Here is a 10007-nt window from a genome sequence, read left to right as displayed (position 1 = left end):
AACAGACGCTCTTTGACGTGAACTCATTGTGCCCTCATTTTAGTCTCGCAGGCGCACAGACACAAGGAATACCCGCAAACTTTTTGCAACAGTTTAATGAATGTAGTACTTTCTATGCGTTTTATGTTCGTAACTTTTATATACTTATTGGTATACAGCCGGCACGGTGACCGACATCTGCCTCCGAGTTCTGGGGACCGGGGTTCAATCCCCGGCCCCGCCTGTGTGGAGTTTGCATGTTCTCCCCGTGCCTACGTGGCTTTTCTCCGGGCACTCCGGTTTCCTCCCACGTCCCCAAAACATGCAGGGTAGGTTGATTGAAGACTCTCAATTGCCCGTAGGTGTGAATTTATGTGCGAGTGGTTGTTTGTTTGTATGTGCCCTGCGATTGGCTGGCAACCGGTTCAGGGTGTACCAAGAAGAGAGCTGGGATGGGCTCCAGCAGCCCGCGACCCGCATGAGGATAAGCAGTAAAGAAAATGGATGGGTGGATATTGTTATACAGTATGCATTTATTATTTTGGGGGGAGTTATGCAGTTGTGAACATATTTTGAATAACTGAATTTCCCTTGTAGAAACAGTGCTACGCCACAACAAACTCCAACTTCTCCAACCAACACCTCTGACATTGTCAATCAAAAGCGGCCATTACTGTCTTTCTAGAGACAACATTTTGATACCACTACTTTAAAGAAATTAAATATCATACATTTGAATGTTGGGACTATGACAGGAAAATTTCGGGAGTTGGTTGACATGATGATTAGGAGAAAGGTTGATATATTGTGTGTCCAGGAGAGCAGGTGGAAAGGCAGTAAGGCTCGAAGTTTAGGGGCAGGGTTGCCATTATTTGACCATGGTGTACATGGGAAGAGAAATGGAGTCGGGGTTATTTTAAAAGAAAAGTTGGCTAAGAATGTCTTGGAGGTGCAAAGAGTGTCAGATCGAGTGATGAGGCTGAAATTTGAAATCGAGGGTGTTATGTATAATGTGATTAGCGGCTATGCCCCACAGGTAGGATGTGACCTAGAGGTGAAAGAGAAATTCTGGAAGGAGCTAGACGAAGTAGTTCTGCGCATCCCAGACAGAGAGAGAATCGTGATTGGTGCAGATTGTAACGGACATGTTGGTGAAGGAAACAGGGGTGATGAAGAAGTGATGGGTAAGTAGGGCATCCAGGAAAGGAACTTGGAGGGACAGATGGTGGTAGACTTTGCAACAAGGATGCAAATGGCTGTAGTGAACACTTTTTTCCAGAAGAGGCAGGAACATAGGGTGACCTACAAGAGCGGCGGTAGAAGCACGCAGGTGGATTACATCTTGTGCGGACGACGTCATCTGAAGGAGGTTACCGACTGTAAGGTTGTGGTAGGGGAGATTGTGGCTAGACAGCATAGAAGAAGACTCTGGTGGTGGGGGAGGCAGATGAAGAAGACAAAGGCAGAGCAGAGAACCATGTGGTGGAAGCTGAGAAAGGAAGAGTGTTGTTTGGCTTTTTGAGAAGAGGTGAGACAGGCTCAGGACAGGAGGATCTTGCAGAAGACTGGACCACTACAGCCGATTAGAGACAGGCAGGAGAGTACTTGGTGTGTCTTCTGGTAGGAAAGGAGAGAAGGAGACTTAGTGGTGGAACCTTAAGGTACAGGAAACCATACAAGGAAAGACGTTAGCTTAGAAGAATTGGGACAATGAGAGGACCAAGGAGAGGAGAAAGGAATACATTGAGATGCGACATAGGGCAAAGGTAGAAGTGGCAAAGGTCAAACAAGAGGCTTATGATGACATGTATGCCAGGTTGGACACTAAAGAAGGAGAAAAGGATCTATACATGTTGGTCAGACAGAGGGCTAGAGATGGGAAGGATGTGCAGCAGGTTAGGGTGATTAAGGACAGAGATGGAAATGCGTTGACTGGTGGCAGTCGCGTGCTGGATAGATGAAAAAAATACTTTGATGAATGAGGAAAATGAGAGAGAAGGAAGGGTAGAAGAGGCAAGTGTGTTGGACCAGGAAGTTGCAGGGATTAGTAAGGGGGAAGTTAGAAAGGCACGAAAGAGGATGAAAAATAGAAAGGCAGTTGGTCCTGATGACATTCGTGTGGAGGTATGGAAGCATTTAGGAGAGGTGGCTGAGAACAAGGGTGATGTGCAGAGCTATGGGAACTATAGAAGAATAAAGTTGACGAGCCACACAAAGAAGTTATGGGAAAGAGTGGTGGAGGCTAGACTCAGGACAGAAGCATTTGAGATCAATAGTATAGTATGGTTTGATGGGAAGAAAGAGTACCACAGATGCATTGTTTGCCTTGACGATGTTGATGGAGAAGTACAGAGAAGGTCAGAAGGAGCTACTTTGTGTCTTTGTAGATCTAGAGAAAGCCAATGACAGAGTACCCAGAGAGGAACTGTGGTACTGGATGCGGAAGTCCGGAGTGGCAGAGAAGTATGTTAGAATAATACAGGACATGTACGAGGGCAGCAGAACAGCGGTGAGGTGTGCTGTAGGTGTGACAGACGAATTTAAGGTGAAGATGGGAGTGCATCAGGGATCTGTCCTGAGCCCCTTCCTGTTTGCAGTGGCGATGGATAGGCTGACAGATGATGTTAGACTGGAATCTGGAATGCTCGCAGATGACATTGTGATCTACAGGTGGAGGCATGCTGGAAAGGAGAGGAATGAAGTTTGGCCCGAGTAATATTTACTTGCCCAGGGACACAACGACAACGCTCAGCGGGGATATGAACTGGTGACCCTTCGGTTTTGGGGCGTGCTCTTCGCCTCAGCACCACGCCGCACAGAGTCAAAGATCGAAACACAGCGTGAGTAGAAGAAGCACAACATAGATCCTTCCGTTCTTCCATAGCAAGACTGTGTGCAAACCCCAAATAATATGTAACTAGAAGTACGTTTTCTATGAACATTTTGTACATCGTTCGTAAACAAAATTGTTCCACTCTATGTGAACTGCTGCCTCCGTGAGTTAAAATGTTTTTACAGGCGAAGACTTTTTTTCCGCCATCGGGGCTCTGCTTCCACGAAGTAGAGCAGCATTATCTCGTCTGCGACGGATTGGGGCTTCGGAACCAGAAGGTCACAATCTGAGGCTTGCGAGACCAAAAAAAAAAGAGGTAAAATGGCAACTCGTTGTTGGAGATATGCTAGTCTGCTAGACGGTTTGAAGCTTCAGGTCAATTAATCACCAATCGTGTGTGGGCGACAACTTGGACACCTAAATGTCAAACTTCTGCATTTGTGACCTCGTCAACGTCGAGATCTTGAACAAATGTTCAAGACTTTTACCGCCGTATGAAAATGTGTGCAGACGCATTACGAAGTGTAAAATACCACAACGGAGAGCCCGGACTGTTGAGGGCGAGATGGCCGGCTGTCCTCGTGCTCTTTGCAAGCCCCCACACTCTCTCTGAGGCTGAAACTCTATAATGCATTAAACTATAATGCATTCAACTTTTAGTGTAGTCATTTTTGGAATTCGACATCAAGCAAGAACGGGAAAGAATTCCAAAGCTCTACAAAGCTCGGAGAATGAGGATCCTCCCTTCCCAAACGTTTGTTAAAAGGAACGGTGACGTAACAGAGTGGGAAACATGCTTCTTGGCCCATCTTTGACAAACAACAACAACGTGTTGCAGACATCACGTTGGAAATGATAGATTTGTGGGGGGGGACAGAGAAACAATAAAGTTGATGATTTTGAACATTTTCTATATTGTCTTTGTATTGTGTTGAATTGCATACAGGACGAAAGGGGTTTGCTTCCATTGACGTTGAGCCACCTCGGTTGGAATTGCGGTTTTGGGCGCAAGTCTCCATCCTTGACCTCTTCGATGCAAACGCGTCTCCACTCGAGCGTGACAGTGACTTGTCGGTACTGATGGAGTAAAATCAGCTCCACGAGCGGACCCCCACCCTCGGATGGCGGTGGGCGGGGCTGGGCGGGGCGGGGCCGCACTGCCGCAGCGCGAGTTGCGCACGCCCCTCCCCCTCCGCCCGGAGACAGGTGCTCGGCGTCCGCCGCCTCCCGCATCCGCCGCAAATATCTGCCTGCCTGCCGGCTGACAGGCAAGCGCGTCCCCGATGGACTTCCAGCGTGCGACCACCGCGATCACCGGCCGGAGGACAGTCGGAGCGGGGGGCCGCAACCGGGGCGCTCCCGTTGGCGGGCTACCGACGGAGCGATGACAAGCACGAGCGACAAGTCGACACCATTCGGGCGGGGTCGTGCGTGCGAGCGGCGGCGGGATCATTCGTGAGGCTCCTCCGCGCTCGGGAGTCGTTCGCTGGAGGAAATGGCGTCGGGCCCCGGGAAGGCGATACAGAGCCCCGGGCCGGGCTCCGCCGTGAACGGGAATGCGGCAGACTTCCAGACCGTCGAGCAGGAGCAGTGCGACTTCCAGATGCACAACAAGATGTGCAAGAAGATCGCGCAGCTCACCAAGGTAGGCGCGCGGGCCGTCGCGCCGGTGCGCCGCCTCTCCCGGCCGTCATCACGCGCCTGCGCTTTTATCCGGCAATGCAAACGTGCACAGAAATGACGCGCGGCTGAACGCGACAGACGACAGTCGTGGCGCTCAACGAGAGCGCCCGCGATTCGAGATGATTGCACTCGACTCCTCTTGCAGTGCAAGTCGTGTACTGTGTTGACTTGCAGTGCATTTGCGCGTTCCTCTCGACGCATGGCGGCAAGCTGCACTCAGTGGACACTTCAACTTGCCAGTTGGATCAAAAATGGGAGATGTTTTCTCTCGTGATGTACAATAACACTGTATTATACTCATCTTTGTTTGTAGTATCGTGTGCCACGTTGCAAGCGATTTCTTCCTTTGACGGTTATGTTGTACACCGCAGCGATACGGCAATTCCCTTTTGCGGTGAGCAAATCGGCTTCGCGGCGCTGAGGTTCTGAGTTTGAACCTCGGCTGCGGCCTTCGTGTGCGCCGCTCGAACACGCTCGTTAGGTTACTTGCAGAGTGTGAGTGCGCATGGTTGTTTGTCCATCGGTTGGCGTGGGCGACCGGTGCGGGCCGGCGAACGACGCCTCTCGCCCAAAGTCACCTGTAATCAACCCTAAAGAGGAAAAGCTCTGTAGATAATTGACCGGATGTAAACGCATTGTCTTGAATCTCTTTAGTTCGTGCAAGCGTACCTAATAAAGTGTCCAGTGTGCGTGTGCATATAAAAGAAGCAAATGTGCTCCCGGCAGCAGAATTCGACCGTGTTCCGCATTTCCCGACGCTTTTCAAGGCCGCGCAGGGACCCGCGCCTCGAGAAGCGGGACGTGACCCGTCTCTTGTTGAGCGCTGACGATGACCGATGACGACGCGGTCAACGTCCCCCCGCCCCGGTGCCCGCAGAAACTGACGGAAGGTCTGAAGAGTGCGCCGAGACGCCGGCTCAGCTCTCGTGTTTGTACGGGTTAAGGACGTTTGACATTTGTCAAGACTCGCCGCTCCGCGCTTTTGTTTCTGCGCCCAGCGTACACATAGCCGGAGGAACTGAAATGTCGCCGGCGTCGGACGTGACACGGCTGGCTCGCACGTTTCAAGTTCATTCCAAATGCGTTCGATGCGGTTCTTCCACACCAAACTCATCCACGCAAGCCTTCGTGGCCCTCGCTTTGAACCGAAAAGGCCTTCCCCAAACTGAGTTGCCCAACATGTCTTGTTAAGATGTGGAATTAAGAATCAAGAGGAACTAAGGGGCCTACTGTGAACCAAGGCTGTGACATCTGAACCCCAGTATTCGTTTATGGGGGGGGGATTGCAACAGGAAATGGGGTCAGCGGTAGTAACCTTATCCATTTCATAACTCATGCGCTCCTCACGTCTGCTCCACCGATCGCAGCTTCACACTTAGCTTAGCCCCCCTCCCTCTGCCCGCTCTGCTGTGTGGCGCTAAAGATAAAGCGAGAGTGTGTTTACTTGGGGGAACGAGCCAATGGGAAGAAAGTGCAAACTGAGTGCGTCGGGCCAGCTGTTGTGGATGTTTTTTTTTTTTTGTGTGCACGGCCGCAATGACGCAAAGTCCCGACTTTACACCGACATCCAAATAGAAGCACGCCGGTGTATGTGTGTATCAACATTTTGATAGGCAGATCTAATTTTGTCCATGTGATGTCCTGCTCGTCTCCAGCTTACACTGACAGTCAAAGTGTGGCCCGCTTTCTAATTCAGCCGCACACCCATACGAGTGCAGGTGTGTGTGTGTGTGTGTGCTAGGCGAGCTGATGCAAGCAAGAGTGTGTGTCTTTCTGTCTAACCTCTCCTCCCTTTGCACCAGCTTTTCACTCAGCTGCGCTGTTTTATACTGTGCACAGAATATTAATGAACTGCTTTGCTGACTATGAAGTGGATGTCAGTAAGCACAGCCTCTGCTGCCCTGTGAGGTTACACAAATGCATCATATGGACCTCCATTGGCTCAAGAGCCTATTACGCTCCCTTAGTTAAGCTTTCTATTTTTGGCAAAATTATAGTTATACGTGTATACGCATATGTTTCTTTTCTTTTAAACCTGTCCTATTTGGCTGCTTGGTGATGCAGAAAGGAGAATATGTACAGTAGTTCTGTGCAATAGGGGAGTGTGATATAACAAGATACTATTGTCAAGATACAACATTTTTATAACCATCAATGCTCTACAAAACTGCAATATAACATCGTGCAACTGTGCCACGTACGCCATCTGAACCAATATTTGTCCAATAACATGACAAAATACATTTTTTAAGTTAAATACTGCATCATGCTCACCAGATTTGCCGATTATGAAATGTATGAATGTATTCCAATTGCTACAAACTCGTTTTGCTAACGAAATTGGCTTGCTCAATCAGAGGACGGTATCGTCGTCCTCCGAGGTGACCTTCAAATCTGATCGGTTGAAGTAACAGTCCCGTTGCTAATATAGTCGAAAACCCGAACCTTAAGCCAACATCCGCATCGCATACACGGAGCAGTGCAGCCAAGAGATGCGCTACCAAGTATTGAGAACAGACTGTTAGGAATAAAGGAATCTCATTTCATGGAACAAACATTCGAATTTAGGTTGTAAATGTAAATAGTGGCCGCCCACCAGTGACACACAGCGGAACCTCAATTGCTGATGCAAAACTGGGTCAAACAGAAGTCACTGTCAGAGGGGCCTTTTCTGGACACGTGTATGACACAACCAAGGTTTCAAATGAAATTGACACTTTTATACTAAGTCAATGTTTGCCAAAATACGGGACCTTTAATATACAGCATTCTTTCATTTCGAGTCAAGTCAATTCCAGCTCACTATAGTAAGATAAGAATCAGGGTACACCTTGGAGGACTGATCACATGTCAATCACAGAGCTGACCCACCACCATTGTCGTCACAATCACACCTATTCCAGTCTCCGATGTACCTAACATACATGTTGTTCGACTGGGAAGAAGCCAGAGTACCACGAGGTAAGACACGGAAACAGGAAGCACATGCCAAAAACACAGGACTGTCGGTTGAGATTCAAACCCAGACCCTTCATATGAGGCAACACTTGTTCCACTCTCAAACAATAAATCCGGACTGAACCTAACTTGCCTGTTTATAGAAATGTGGGAGGAAACCGGAGTCCCCGGAGAGACACCACACAACCATAGGGACAACATGCAAACTGGCACAGGAAGGCCGGAGCGCAGATTCGAACCCGTGACGTCAGAACTGTGAGGCAGATGTGCTGATCACTCATTCGCCGTGCTGCCTGGTGTAGCAAGTGTGGAGGTTGTTTTCACATTATGGTGTGAGGAGGATATGGGATTGAATGTGGTGGTCTTAACTTGTCCTCATTCCAGCCTTTTCTCTCAGCTCTTTGCTCTCATTTTCTAAAACGACTCAAGAAATAAATGAATAAAGAGAGAGGCCGAGGAGAACGTCCAAGCACAGCGTGAACCCTCTGTTCCCTCAGAGCCCGCCCTCGAGACGCTCCCTTTCAGCGCGTGAGCCAAAGTTTTGGCACCGTGACACGATTGGACAGAAGTGTCGGGCTGACAGGAACGCGAGAAGGGAGCTTAGCCACGTGTCCCATCAGCGATTGATATCGCAGGCCAAAATGTGCATCAGGTGCACGCTCGCATTCGCGCGCACACACATCAGCACGCACGGGGGAATGTCACGCGACGGCGTGTGTCACCGCAGACAGAGCGGCGTCTGTGTAAAATAGGAGCCTGTGTGTCCCCCCTGCGCATTCTTTTTTTGCCCTGTTCGGCTGTTAGGTCAAGCAGAATGGAGGATCTGTATCCCTTTTTATGCCGGAACAGTTTTACTGTGTCACAGTGGAGTTTTGAAGCTTCCGCTGTGGTATTAGAATTGAGGTTTATTGAGAATCAGACTTGATCACTCAAACTGAACAAAGTTTCTAGAAGGGAGAGAGAAACAAAGACAAAAGACAAAGCACTAATTGTAAACAGGATGAGAGAAGTCAATCATTACATTATCTCCAAGAATGAAATATTAAATATGAGTGTTGCATGGGGATGTAGTGATACACCCTGTGAGGGAAGGACAGGACAAGGACAGGAGAAGAAGCATGCAGGACCAGGGTCGTGAACCCGGCTGTACAACTGAAGTGTGGTGGGATTAATTATGCAAAATATAAAAGTCGACAGGACGAGAGTATAAGTGAGGGGATACACAAGCGATTTGCATATTCCTGAGTTATTTGTCGCAGTAAGTGCGTGACCCCACACCCGGTGAAAGAGTCCCAGGGGTGTGCGCCTGCGGACACGTGCAAGTGAATTGACACCGTTTTGCATGCGCAAAGACTGACACAAGTGTCCTGCAATTGCTGTGGCCGCACCATGCCGGCTGAGGACCCCACCCGATCAATCAATTGAGGGGCGGGATCGGGCCCAGGGGTCCGCCCGAGAGCAACTGCCTTCGGCCAGCACCCAGCTCGCACTGCACCCGACCCCTATGCCCCTCCCACAGGTGGTGAGCCCACGGGAAGGGGGACCCACATTACTCTTTCGGGCTATGCCCGGCCGGGCCCCGTGGGTGCAGGCTCGGCCACCGGGCGCTCGCCTTCGAGCCCCACCTCCGGGCCTGGCTCCAGAAGGGGGCCCCGGTGACCCGCGTCCGGGCAAGGGAAACCTGAGTCCATAATTTGTCTTCTTCAGAAGGGGTCTTTGAGCCCTGCTTTGTCTGGTCCCTCACCTAGGACCTCTTTGCCATGGGTGACCCTACCAGGGGCGTGAAGCCCCAGACAACTTAGCTCCTAGGATCATTGGGACACACAAACACCTCCACCGCGATAAGGTGACGGCTTCCAGGAGGGGAAAAAACTGAAACAATTTTAGGAAAGTGATGATATGGAAAAATATAGAGATGGTTTTATTACACGGTCCACTCTTCTAAGAAGACTTTCGACAATATTTGTGTCAATGCAACCTGGTATAACTATGGTTTACCAGATTTTATTGTTTGAATTCCTGTTTGAAGTCCTAAACCAGAAGCAGAAGCATAACATATTGCTGAGCAGAAGTCTTAGACCATTGATTTTGCCGTAATGCTCGCATATATAAAAAAAAAGACAAAATTGTACCGGCATTACCACATTACTGGTATCCTTTTATTGCTCAGTGACTGTGTTTTTATGTCTCCGTCAATTGACTGTCTGTTGTCGGAGTAGAGCAGCTCCAACTACCGGAGACAAATTCCTTGTGTGTTTTTGACAAGCTTGGCAAATAAAGACGATTCTGATTCTGATATACTGCGGCGAGGCAAAACACATCGCAAAAGAAGAAAAGCCGTCTACTGTATTTGTCAGCTAGCAGGCAGTTTCCTGCTCTGATTCTGGGCAGTGGACGGTTCCGTTGTTGCCATAGCGACTCACTTGGTGACAATAAATGCATGTATCCTCAACCCTCATCAAAATGTAAAGGGTTTTTCCTTGGCCCACGCATCATCCCATCAGTTCTGTGGAATCCTGTATTGCACATTTTGCTGTGATAAAGATCATGAAAA

At 49.3% G+C, this 10007-nt stretch overlaps 1 protein-coding gene across 3 annotated transcripts in view; it reads left to right on the top strand.

Annotated features, from left to right (window-relative positions):
* The first annotated feature begins 3971 nt into the window (after nucleotides 1-3971).
* fam184b (family with sequence similarity 184 member B) overlaps nucleotides 3972-10007 on the top strand; it is a 28266-nt gene continuing 22230 nt past the window's right edge. For 2 of the 3 annotated variants that reach the window (XM_061771172.1, XM_061771171.1), the window contains exon 1: nucleotides 3972-4457. In XM_061771172.1, the coding sequence (XP_061627156.1) occupies nucleotides 4308-4457 (150 nt within the window). In that variant the 5' untranslated portion in view covers nucleotides 3972-4307. The remainder of the gene's footprint in view (nucleotides 4458-10007) is intronic. The other variant, XM_061771173.1, reaches the window with a different exon arrangement.

The sequence above is a fragment of the Phyllopteryx taeniolatus genome, chromosome 4 (genome assembly GCF_024500385.1).
Source record: "Phyllopteryx taeniolatus isolate TA_2022b chromosome 4, UOR_Ptae_1.2, whole genome shotgun sequence".
NCBI lineage: Eukaryota > Metazoa > Chordata > Actinopteri > Syngnathiformes > Syngnathidae > Phyllopteryx > Phyllopteryx taeniolatus.
This window is presented reverse-complemented; position numbering and strand designations above follow the sequence as displayed.